Source organism: Oncorhynchus masou, chromosome 33, assembly GCF_036934945.1.
Source record: "Oncorhynchus masou masou isolate Uvic2021 chromosome 33, UVic_Omas_1.1, whole genome shotgun sequence".
Taxonomy (NCBI): Eukaryota; Metazoa; Chordata; class Actinopteri; order Salmoniformes; family Salmonidae; genus Oncorhynchus; species Oncorhynchus masou.
This window is the reverse complement of record NC_088244.1, coordinates 43,165,319-43,178,552: the sequence shown is the minus strand read 5'-3', so window position 1 is coordinate 43,178,552 and position 13,234 is coordinate 43,165,319. Positions and strand designations below refer to the sequence as shown.

General features: G+C 47.6%; 1 protein-coding gene across 1 annotated transcript in view; it reads right to left on the bottom strand.

Moving 5' to 3' along the window:
• Positions 1-13,234, bottom strand: part of LOC135527385 (1-phosphatidylinositol 4,5-bisphosphate phosphodiesterase eta-2-like) — a 206,188-nt gene that overhangs the window by 68,400 nt on the left and 124,554 nt on the right. The window contains exons 4-5 of the mRNA XM_064955900.1: positions 11,623-11,866; positions 9,992-10,121 (exon numbers count right to left, since the gene is read on the bottom strand). Of these exons, the coding sequence (XP_064811972.1) occupies positions 9,992-10,121; positions 11,623-11,866 (374 nt within the window). The remainder of the gene's footprint in view (positions 1-9,991; positions 10,122-11,622; positions 11,867-13,234) is intronic.

Here is a 13,234-nt window from a genome sequence, read left to right as displayed (position 1 = left end):
ATTGTCGTTTGCTTAGGCTTTATGGTTTCAATTAATGACACGTATTGGAAACAAAGGGGCCGTCCTCTTTCATAAGATAAAGACTCAAAATGTTATCTCAGAAATGAAAGTGCATCTCTGGTTTTGTACTTACTGTTTCAAAATATCCACAAAATCAAGTCAAATTGTATTTGTCACATGTGCCGAATACCACAGCTGTAGACCTTACAGTGAAATGCTTACTTTACAAGCCCTTAACCAACAATGCAGTTTAGCAAAAAAAAGTGTTAAGAAAGTATTTACCAAAATACATACATGTAGAATCAATTGTTTTGATCGATACTACATGAGTAGAATCAATTGTTTTGATCGATACTACGTGTGTAGAATCAATTGTTTTGATCGATACTACGTGTGTAGAATCAATTGTTTTGATCGATACTACGTGTGTAGAATCAATTGTTTTGATCGATACTACGTGTGCAGAATCAATTGTTTTGATCGATACTACGTGTGTAGAATCAATTGTTTTGATCGATACTACGTGTGTAGAATCAATTGCTTTGATCGATACTACGTGTGTAGAATCAATTGTTTTGATCGATACTACGTGTGTAGAATTAATTGTTTTGATCGATTCTACGTGTGTAGAATCAATTGTTTTGATCGATACTACGTGTGTAGAATCAATTGTTTTGATCGATACTACGTGTGTAGAATCAATTGTTTTGATCGATACTTTGTGTGTAGAATCAATTGTTTTGATCGATACTACGTGTGTAGAATCAATTGTTTTGATCGGGGCGGCACACAATTGGCCCAGCGTCATCCTGGTTTGGCCGGGGTAGGCCGTCATTGTAAATAAGAATTTGTTCTTAACTGACTTGCCTAGTTAAATAAAATAAAAAAATCTGTTGACATTGTCCGCGTCCTGATTGGCACCCTATTCCCTATGTAGTGCTTAGGGTTCTGGTCAAAAGTAGTGCACTATATATTTTTTTAATGTTTCAGTTCACCTTTATTTAACCAGGTAGGCCAGTTGATAACAAGTTCTCATTTACAACTGCATCCTGGCCAAGATAAAGCAAAGCAGTGCGGCAAAAACAACAACACAGAGTTACACATAAACAAATGTACAGTCAATAACACAAAATAAAAATAGAAAAATCTATATACAGTGTGTGTAAATGTAGGGAGGTAGGCAATAAATAGGCCATAGAGGCAAAAAATAATTACAATTTAGTATTAATGCTGGAGTGACAGATGTGCAGATGATGATGATTATGTGCAAGTAGAGATAATGGGGTGAAAAAGAGGTGAAAAAGAGCAAGAGTGAAAGTAATAATATGGGGATGAGGTAGTTGGGTGTGCTATTGACAGATTTACAGATTGGCTGTGTACAGGTACACACGCCGACAGAAACAAACATCGTTCTGGTAAGAAGAGGGGCGGGGGCGTATGCCTTATGGCTAACGAGACGTGGTGTGATCACAAAAACATACAGGAACTCAAATCCTTCTGTTCACCTAATTTAGAATTCCTCACAATCAAGTGTCGACCGCATTATCTACCAAGGGAATTCTCTTCGATTATAATCACAGCCGTATATAGTCCCTGTCATGTCTTGTTATGTCTGTTCCTGTCCTTTCTCTTCACTCTGTCTCTCTCTGCTGGTCTTTTTAGGTTACCTTCTCTGTCTCTCATTCTTCAGCTGTTCTACATTTCCCCTAACTAGCTCATTCACTCTTTCCCCACCTGTTCTCTCTTCCCCCTCTGATTAGGTCTCTATTTCTCTCTCTGTTCCTGCTACTTTCAGTGTCTGATTCTTGTTTGTGTTTTTGATACCAGAAGCAAGCTGTCGTCCCGTTTGCTTCCACCTTGTCCTATCCTGTCGGAGTCTGCCTGGCAGGTGCATCCTGCATTATACTACGTTCTTTTGTTCCATTGACTACATTGGAAGAGGATTTATGCCATTCCTGTTTTTTTATTAAAGAACTCTGTTTTCTGTTAAAACCGCTTTTGGGTCTTCACTCAAGTACATAACAGAAGAATCAGACCAAGAATGGACCCAGCGGCTCCGGACCCTTTTCACTCCGCCGTCGAGATCCAGGGAGCGATGCTAGGCAGACACGAGGAGGAATTGTCTGCTGCTCGACATGCCGTTGAGACCCTGGCCGTCCAAGTCTCCGACCTCACAAGACAGGTTCACCAACTCCGCCTCGATCCACCGCCCACTTCCAGGGTTTCCGAGTCTCCGGAGCCCAGGATCAACAACCCGCCGTGTTACTCTGGGAGCCCACTGAGTGCCGCTCATTCCTCACTCAGTGTGATGTGGTGTTCTCTCTCCAGCCCAACACTTACTCCAGGAGCGCAGCCCGCATCGCCTACGTCATTTCTCTCCTTACCGGACGGGCGCGTGAGTGGGGCACGGCAATCTGGGAGGCGAGGGCTGAGTGTATTAACCAGTATCAGGACTTTAAGGAGGAGATGATACGGGTTTTTGACCGTTCTGTTTTTGGCGAGGAGGCTTCCAGGGCCCTGTCTTCCCTATGTCAGGGGAATAGATCCATAACGGATTATTCTATTGAGTTTCGCACTCTCGCTGCCTCTAGTGACTGGAACGAGCCGGCTTTGCTCGCTCGTTTTCTGGAGGGTCTCCTCGTCGAGGTTAAGGATGAGATCCTCTCCCGGGAGGTTCCTTCCTGTCTGGACTCCTTAATAGCTCTCGCTATTCGCATAGAGCGACGGTTTGATCTTCGTCGCCGAGCTCGTGGAAAGGAGCTCGCGTTCTCCGTTGCTCCCCTCTCCACATCACTGCCACCTGCCGCATCACTGCCACCCTCCTCCGCCGGCTCGGATGCTGAGCCTATGCAGCTGGGGGTATCCGCATCTCGGCCAAGGAGAAGGAACGGAGAATCACCAATCGCCTCTGTCTCTACTGCGGCTCCGCTGGTCATTTTGTCACCTCATGTCCAGTAAAAGCCAGAGCTCATCAGTAAAGGGAGGGCTACTGGTGAGCGCAACTACTCAGGCCTCTCCTTCTGGATCACGCACTACCTTTCCGGTCCATCTCCGCTGGCCCGGTTCATCTGCTTCCTGCAGTGCCTTGATAGACTCTGGGGCGGAGGGCTGTTTTATGGACGAGACCTGGGCTCGGGAACATGACATTCCTCTCAGACAGTTAGGGGAGCCCACGGCCTTGTTCGCTTTAGATGGTAGTTCTCTCCCCAAGATTCAGCGTGAGACGCTGCCTTTAACCCTCACTGTCTCTGGTAATCATAGCGAAACCATTTCTTTTTTAATTTTTCGTTCACCTTTTACACCTGTTGTTTTGGGTCATCCCTGGCTAGTGCGCCATAACCCTTCTATTAATTGGTCTAGTAATACTATCCTATCCTGGAATGTTTCTTGTCATGTGACCTGTTTAATGTCTGCTATCCCTCCTGTTTCCTCTGTCTCTTCTTCACAGGAGGAGCCTGGCGATTTGACAGGGGTGCCGGAGGAGTATCACGATCTGCGCACGGTGTTCAGTCGTTCCAAGGCCACTTCTCTCCCTCCACACCGGTCGTATGACTGTAGTATTGATCTCCTTCCGGGAACTACTCCCCCGGGGTAGATTATACTCTCTGTCGGCTCCCGAACGTAAGGCTCTCGAGGATTATTTGTCGGTTTCGCTCAACGCCGGTACCATAGTCTCCTCCTCCTCTCCCGCCGGAGCGGGGTTTTTTTTGTTCAGAAGAAGGACGGGTCCCTGCGCCCATGCGTGGATTATCGAGGGCTGAATGACATAACAGTTAAGAATCGTTATCCGCTTCCTCTTATGTCTTCAGCCTTCGAGATCTTGCAGGGAGCCAGGTTTTTCACCAAATTGGACCTTCGTAACGCCTACCATCTCGTGCGCATCAGGGAGGGGGACGAGTGGAAGACGGCGTTTAACACTCCGTTAGGGCACTTTGAATACCGGGTTCTTCCTTTCGGCCTCGTTAACGCTCCAGCTGTCTTTCAGGCACTAGTTAACGACGTCCTGAGAGACATGCTGAACATTTTTGTTTTCGTTTACATGGACGATATCCTGATTTTTTCTCCGTCTCTCTCGATTCATGTTCAGCACGTGCGACGCGTCCTCCAGCGCCTTTTGGAGAACTGTCTTTATGTGAAGGCTGAGAAGTGCATTTTTCATGCCGCCTCTGTCCCTTTTCTCGGTTCCGTTATTTCCGCTGAGGGCATTAAGATGGATCCCGCTAAGGTCCAGGCTGTCATTGATTGGCCCGTTCCTAAGTCACGCGTCGAGCTGCAGCGCTTTCTGGGCTTCGCTAATTTCTATCGTCGTTTCATCCGTAACTTCGGTCAGGTGGCAGCTCCCCTCACAGCCCTTACTTCTGTTAAGACGTGCTTTAAGTGGTCCGTTTCCGCCCAGGGAGCTTTTGATCTTCTTAAGAATCGTTTTACATCCGCTCCTATTCTTGTTACACCTGACATCTCTAGACAGTTTGTTGTTGAGGTTGACGCGTCAGAGGTGGGCGTGGGAGCCATTCTTTCTCAGCGCTCTCTCTCTGACGGCAAGGTCCATCCTTGCGCGTTTTTCTCTCATCGCTTATCGCCGTCAGAACGTAACTATGATGTTGGTAATCGCGAACTGCTCGCCATCCGCTTAGCCCTAGGCGAATGGCGACAGTGGTTGGAGGGGGCGACCGTTCCTTTTGTCGTTTGGACTGACCATAGGAACCTTGAGTACATCCGTTCAGCCAAACGACTTAATGCGCGTCAGGCTCGTTGGGCTCTGTTTTTCGCTCGTTTCGAGTTTGTTATTTCTTATCGTCCGGGCTCAAAAACACCAAGCCTGATGCTTTATCTCGTCTCTTCAGTTCTTCTGAGGTCTCCACCGACCCCGAGGGGATTCTCCCTGACGGGCGTGTTGTCGGGTTGACTGTCTGGGGAATTGAGAGGCAGGTAAAGCAAGCACTCGCTCACACTCCGTCGCCGCGAGCTTGTCCTAGGAACCTTCTGTTCGTTCCCGTTCCTACTCGTCCGGCCGTTCTTCAGTGGGCCCACTCTGCCAAGTTAGCCGGCCACCCCGGCGTTCGGGGTACGCTCGCTTCCATTCGCCAGCGTTTCTGGTGGCCCACTCGGGAACGTGACGCGCGTCGATTTGTCGCCGCTTGTTCGGTCTGCGCGCAGACTAAATCTGGGAACTCTCCTCCTGCCGGCCGTCTCAGACCGCTTCCCATTCCCTCTCGACCGTGGTCTCACATCGCTTTAGATTTTATCACCGGACTGCCTTCATCAGCGGGGAAGACAGTTATTCTTACGGTTGTCGATAGATTCTCTAAGGCGGCTCATTTCATTCCTCTCGATAAGCTCCCTTCTGCTAAGGAGACGGCTCAGATCATTATCGAGAATGTTTTCCGTATTCATGGCCTTCCTTCTGACGTCGTTTCCGACAGAGGCCCGCAGTTCACGTCTCAATTTTGGAGGGAGTTTTGCCGTTTGATTGGGGCTTCCGTCAGTCTCTCGTCCGGCTTTCATCCCCAGTCTAACGGTCAAGCCGAACGGGCCAATCAGACTGTTGGTCGCATTTTACGCAGCCTTTCATTTCGTAACCCTGCGTCTTGGTCAGAACAGCTCCCTGGGCAGAGTACGCCCACAACTCGCTTCCCTCGTCTGCTACCGGTCTATCCCCTTTTCAGTGTAGCCTCGGGTACCAGCCTCCGCTGTTCTCATCTCAGCTCGCCGAGTCCTGCGTCCCCTCCGCTCAGGCTTTTGTCCAGCGTTGCGAGCGCACCTGGAAGGGGGTCAGGTCGGCACTTTGCCGTAATAGGGCGCAGACTGTGAGGGCCGCTAATAAGCGTAGGACCAAGAGTCCTAGATATTGTTGCGGTCAGAGAGTATGGCTCTCCACTCAGAACCTTCCCCTTAAGACAGCTTCTCGCAAGTTGGCCCCGCGGTTCATTGGTCCGTTCCGTATTTCTCAGGTCATTAATCCTGTCGCAGTGCGACTTCTTCTCCCGCTATCTTCGTCGCGTTCACCCGGTCTTCCATGTCTCCTGTGTTAAGCCCGTTCTTCGCGCCCCCGCTCGTCCCCCCCCCCATCCTTGTCGAGGGCGCACCCATCTACAGGGTTCGTAAGATTTTGGACATGCGCCCTCGGGGCCGTGGTCAGCAGTACCTAGTGGATTGGGAGGGGTACGGTCCTGAGGAGAGGAGTTGGGTTCCCTCTCGGGACGTGCTGGACCGTTCGCTGATCGATGATTTCCTCCGTTGCCGCCAGGTTTCCTCCTCGAGTGCGCCAGGAGGCGCTCGGTGAGTGGGGGGGTACTGTCATGTCTTGTTATGTCTGTTCCTGTCCTTTCTCTTCACTCTGTCTCTCTCTGCTGGTCTTTTTAGGTTACCTTCTCTGTCTCTCATTCTTCAGCTGTTCTACATTTCCCCTAACTAGCTCATTCACTCTTTCCCCACCTGTTCTCTCTTCCCCCTCTGATTAGGTCTCTATTTCTCTCTCTGTTCCTGCTACTTTCAGTGTCTGATTCTTGTTTGTGTTTTTGATACCAGAAGCAAGCTGTCGTCCCGTTTGCTTCCACCTTGTCCTATCCTGTCGGAGTCTGCCTGGCAGGTGCATCCTGCATTATACTACGTTCTTTTGTTCCATTGACTACGTTGGAAGAGGATTTATGCCATTCCTGTTTTTTTATTAAAGAACTCTGTTTTCTGTTAAAACCGCTTTTGGGTCTTCACTCAAGTACATAACAGTCCCCCCCAAGCAGACACATCGATGGGTCTGAACTAACTTTATTTGACTCTTTGAAAACTGGAATCCATACATCCTGAGGCTGCATTCATTGTAGCTGGGGATTTTAACAAGGCTAATCTGAAAACAAGACTCCCTAAATTGTATCAGCATATCGATTGCGCAACCAGGGCTGGCAAAACCTTGGATCATTGCTATTCTAACTTCCGCATATAAGGCCCTGCCCCGCCCTCCTTTCGGAAAAGCTGACCACGACTCCATTTTGTTGATCCCTGCCTACAGACAGAAACTAAAACAAGAAGCTCCCACGCTGAGGTCTGTCCAACGCTGGTCCGACCAATCTGATTCCACACTCCAAGACTGCTTCCATCACGTGGACTGGGATATGTTTCGTATTGCGTCAGACAACAACATTGACAAATACGCTGATTCGGTGTGCGAGTTCATTAGAACGTGCGTTGAAGATGTCGTTCCCATAGCAATGATTAAAACATTCCCAAATCAGAAACCGTGGATTAATGGCAGCATTCGCGTGAAACTGAAAGCGTGAACCACTGCTTTTAATCAGGGCAAGGTGACCGGAAACATGACCGAATACAAACAGTGCAGCTATTCCCTCCGCAAGGCAATCAAACAAGCTAAGCGTCAGTATAAAGTAGAATCTCAATTCAACGGCTCAGACACAAGAGGTATGTGGCAGGGTCTACAGTCAATCACGGATTACAAAAAGAAAACCAGCCCCATCACGGACCAGGATGTCTTGCTCCCAGGCAGACTAAATAACTTTTTTGCCCGCTTTGAGGACAATACAGTGCCACTGACACAGCTTGCAACGAAAACATGCGGCCTCTCCTTCACTGCAGCCGAGGTGAGTAAAACATTTAAACGTGTTAACCCTCGCAAGGCTGCAGGCCCAGACGGCATCCCCAGCCGCGCCCTCAGAGCATGTGCAGACCAGCTGGCTGGTGTGTTTACGGACATATTCAATCAATCCCTATTCCAGTCTGCTGTTCCCACATGCTTCAAGAGGGCCACCATTGTTCCTGTTCCCAAGAAAGCTAAGGTAACTGAGCTAAACGACTACCGCCCCGTAGCACTCACTTCCGTCATCATGAAGTGCTTTGAGAGACTAGTCAAGGACCATATCACCTCCACCCTACCTGACACCCTAGACCCACTCCAATTTGCTTACCGCCCAAATAGGTCCACAGACGATGCAATCTCAACCACACTGCACACTGCCCTAACCTATCTGGACAAGAGGAATACCTACGTGAGAATGCTGTTCATCGACTACAGCTCGGCATTTAACACCATAGTACCCTCCAAGCTCGTCATCAAGCTCGAGACCCTGGGTCTCGACCCCGCCCTGTGCAACTGGGTACTGGACTTCCTGACGGGCCACCCCCAGGTGGTGAGGGTAGGCAACAACATCTCCACCCCGCTGATCCTCAACACTGGGGCCCCACAAGGGTGCGTTCTGAGCCCTCTCCTGTACTCCCTGTTGTTCACCCACGACTGCGTGGCCACACACGCCTCCAACTCAATCATCAAGTTTGCGGAGAACACAACAGTGGTAGGCTTGATTACCAACAACGACGAGACGGCCTACAGGGAGGAGGTGAGGGCCCTCGGAGTGTGGTGTCAGGAAAATAACCTCACACTCTACGTCAACAAAACTAAGGAGATGATTGTGGACTTCAGGAAACAGCAGAGGGAACACCCCCCTATCCACATCGATGGAACAGTAGTGTAGAGGGTAGTAAGTTTTAAGTTCCTCGGCATACACATCACAGACAAACTGAATTGGTCCACCCACACAGACAGCATCGTGAAGAAGGCGCAGCAGCGCCTCTTCAACATCTGGAGGCTGAAGAAATTCAGCTTGTCACCAAAAGCACTCACAAACTTCTACAGATGCACAATCGAGAGCATCCTGGCGGGCTGTATCACCACCTGGTACGGCAACTGCTCCGCCCACAACCGTAAGGCTCTCCAGAGGGTAGTGAGGTCTGCACAACGCATCACCGGGGGCAAACTACCTGCCCTCCAGGACACCTACACCACCCGATGTTACAGGAAGGCCATAAAGATCATCAAGGACAACAACCACCCGAGCCCTTGCCTGTTCACCCCTCTATCATCCAGAAGGCGAGGTCTGTACAGGTGCATCAAAGCTGGGACCGAGAGACTGAAAAACAGCTTCTATCTCAAGGCCATCAGACTGTTAAACAGCTACCACTAACATTGAGTGGCTGCTGCCAACACACTGACTCAACTCCAGCCATTTTAATAATGGGAATTGATGGGAAATTATGTAAAATATATCACTAGCCACTTTAAACAATGCTACCTAATATAATGTTTACATACCTTACATTATTCATCTCATATGTATACGTATATACTGTACTCTATATCATCTACCGCATCTTTATGTAATACATGTATCACTAGCCACTTTAACTATGCCACTTTGTTTACATACTCATCTCATATGTATATACAGTACTCGATACCATCTACTGTATCTTGCCTATGCTGCTCTGTACCATCACTCATTCATATATCTTTATGTACATATTCTTTATCCCCTTACACTTGTGTGTATAAGACAGTAGTTTTGGAATTGTTAGTTAGATTACTTGTTGGTTATTACTGCATTGTCAGAACTAGAAGCACAAGTATTTCGCTACACTCGCATTAACATCTGCTAACCATGTGTATGTGACAAATACAATTTGATTTGATTTGAGGTACAGTGGTCGGTAATCTGCTCAGACAGCTGATGCTTAAAACTAGTGAGGGAAATATAAGACTCCAGCTTTTGCAGTTCGTTCCAGTCATTGGCAGCAGAGAACTGGAAGGAAAGGCTGCCAAAGGAAGTGTTGGCTTTGTGTATGACCTGTGCAATATACCCGCTGGAGCGCGTGCTACGGGCGCGTGTTGCTATGGGGACCAGTGAGCTGAGATAAGGCGGGGCTTTACCTAGCAAAGACTTATAGATGAAATAGGGTGCCATTTGGGACCAACTCCATTGACAGACTTGTCTGTAAGATTGTTTGACTGCTCATTATTTAGAGAGTAGTGCGCCCCTACCACAACAAACCAATGAGACACACACAAATTGGTTAAAAAAAAGGCCACTAAGCAGCCCTGTTGTCACTGATAACACTTCTCTCCCTCTCATTTTGAGATGATCTTTGTAATTCGGTGCTATTAAAGCTCCATTATTATTATTAACATAAAACTACGACTGTAGTGTACCTTGAACATCTGCTTGACTTTCTGGCGGGGTAGGTTGACGTTGAGTTTGTGGAGGAGCTGCAGGACCTCGCTGATGCTCAGGCTGCCATCACCGTTCTTATCCGCCTCCGCAAATGTCTGCTTCAGCCACGTACCAATCAAGCAGGTGTTGAGGATGGATAACACACATGTAAGCACAAACACAGACACGGGTACTTGCCTGTTTAAACGCAGTCTTGGTGTTCTATTAACTATCCACAGGTGTTCACATCGATTGATTGATTTATTGATTGATTAATCAATGAATCAAGTATCATCTGCAACAAATAGTTGACAGCTAGGGTGGTTCAGAATATTTAGAGAAGGTAGCCCAAAGCTGCATTGCGGTTCAGAGCCCAAATCGTTCTGAAACAAGCAAAACCTTTTGATCTCTCACACAGCTCTCACTCTCTGCAGCCGAGTCTAATTTTAGCGCAAACCGTCTGTGTGCGTCTCTGATCGAGACGATGTGATAGGTGCCTCCGGCAGCCTTCACCTGCTCTTCTTTTATCAGCACATCAGCCTTGCTGACATGCCAGCACGGAAGACTGTGTGTGTGTCAGTATGTGTGTGGGGAGAGAGAAGGAACTTCAGTGTGTGTGTCAGTCTGCATGTGGGGAGAGAGAAGGAACTTCAGTGTGTGTGTCAGTCTGCATGTGGGGAGAGAGAAGGAACTTCAGTGTGTGTGTCAGTCTGCGTGTGGTGAGAGAGAAGGAACTTCAGTGTGTGTGTCAGTATGTGTGTGGGGAGAGAGAAGGAACTTCAGTGTGCGTGTCAGTCTGCATGTGGGGAGAGAGAAGGAACTTCAGTGTGTGTGTCAGTCTGCGTGTGGGGAGAGAGAAGGAACTTCAGTGTGTGTGTCAGTCTGCATGTGGGGAGAGAGAAGGAACTTCAGTGTGCGTGTCAGTCTGCATGTGGGGAGAGAGAAGGAACTTCAGTGTGCGTGTCAGTCTGCATGTGGGGAGAGAGAAGGAACTTCAGTGTGCGTGTCAGTCTGCATGTGGGGAGGGAGAAGGAACTTCAGTGTGTGTGTCAGTCTGCGTGTGGGGAGAGAGAAGGAACTTCAGTGTGTGTGTCAGTCTGCATGTGGGGAGAGAGAAGGAACTTCAGTGTGCGTGTCAGTCTGCATGTGGGGAGAGAGAAGGAACTTCAGTGTGTGTGTCAGTCTGCGTGTGGGGAGAGAGAAGGAACTTCAGTGTGCGTGTCAGTCTGCATGTGGGGAGAGAGAAGGAACTTCAGTGTGCGTGTCAGTCTGCGTGTGGGGAGAGAGAAGGAACTTTAGTGTGTGTGTCAGTCTGTGTGTGTGTCAGTGTGTGTGTCAGTCTGCGTTATTACTTATCCACACTCAGAATCATCTTAACCAAGTATTGAAAAGTCCTCACCAAAAATGGTATTTCAATTCTTCTCCTGACCTGCACTGACTGAACAGAAATGTCATTGACCTGTGGGTCCCATTTATTAGGCAACGGAAGAAAACTAGCTAAACCTGTCCAATTACAATTGCTAATGCAAAACATTTTGCTAGTGTGCACTAATGAATGAGACCCGGCTGTCCAGGTACTCAACCCATTCCCAGAGACAGCCTAACATGCCCATTGCCCCAGTAAGGATATTGATCACGGGTGCGTTGCCTCTTGGCCAGGCTGTCCTCGTCGCTGATGCCTGCCACCAGGTACTTGAGGCCGGTGATCCAGGTACGCGCCTCCTCGCCTGTGCTCGACACTAGATCCAGGGACTCCAAGCGCTCGCCATAATACAGGCTGAAACAGCAGTTGGGGTCGAAGCTGCCCTCAGAGTAGCGCTGGAAGATCTCAGATTGCTTACCCTCGCACACCTCTCGGATGGAGTCGATGGAGACTGGATAGAGCGAGGGCGAGAGGGAGGGAGAGAAAAGGGGAGAGAGATAGGAAATAAAGGTTAGTTCACCATCACTCTGAAAAAGTCAGGTGAAACAATGAAAAGCTGACTGCTGACGTTGAATTTGGGACCTTATATGACCCCTTTCACACCATCATGCCAACCCGAACCATACTGTTTTGGCTTAGTTATTTCCCTTTCAAAAATTGTCCTTTTCAGCACCTAAAAAAATGCATAACCAGGTCCATTTCATTGAGCCCAGCTCAGTAGCGTGAAAAATCCACATGTTAAAAGAGGAACTATTCAAGGTAAACCTGAGGCACTTCCAATATAGACCATTAAAACGTAATAAAGAATCAGGAAAAGTCACTCAATGAAGCAAATCCATTTATAACCCTCATATTCATATTGAGTTTATTCCATTGGGCGGGATGGGATTTATTTCCCCCCCCCCGTCTGACGTATAACGAGGCTGAAACGGCAGCCGCGGCTAAATTGCTGAGGTACAGGGAGGGATGGAAACTTAACTTCGAAGTCTGAATTGCGAAGCCTAGGCAATATGATACAGAAAAAATACACATAACTAAAAATCTACCGGGCACAGAATTAGCATGCTGTGCCCGGAGAGCTACGTTATTAAGATGAAACACTAATGGCGTGATAATTATATTTTACAGGAAGAAATTGCCTCGAGATATTCAATAACATTTAGCATATTTTTTCCCAAACGGATTTTATAATGGTATCTACAGTTGAAGTCGAAAGTTTTTCACAATTCCTGACATTTAATCCTAGTAAAAATTCCCTGTCTTAGGTCAGTTAGGATCACCACTTTATTTTAAGAATGTGAAATGTCAGAATAATAGTAGAGAGAATGATTTATTTCAATTTTTATTTCTTTCATCACATTCCCAGTGGGTCAGAAGTTCACATACACTCAATTAGTATTTGGTAGCATTGCCTTTAAATTGTTTAACTTGGGTCAAACGTTTTTGCCCGCACACGCTTGTTCAGTTCTGCCCAGAAATGTTCTATAGGATTGAGGACAGGGCTTATGATGCCCACTCCAAGACATTTGTGGAGTGGTTGAAAAACAAGTTTTAATGACTCTAACCTAAGCGTATGTAAACTTCCGAATTCAACTGTATGTGGTGGCCATTTTGAGTTTACCTCAAGCCCACTCAATGTTCTGAGACAGAAAAGGTGAGAAGTGTATGCTATCATGTTGGCCTGTTTTCGGGAAGATTGACTCAGTAACCTTTTGGGATGATCACCTAATTTGGGAGCTAATAAAATATATTCTGGCTGGTTTTGAGGTTGAGCTCTCTCTATGTCATTATTTTATATACCATCCCCTTGGGTCGTGGA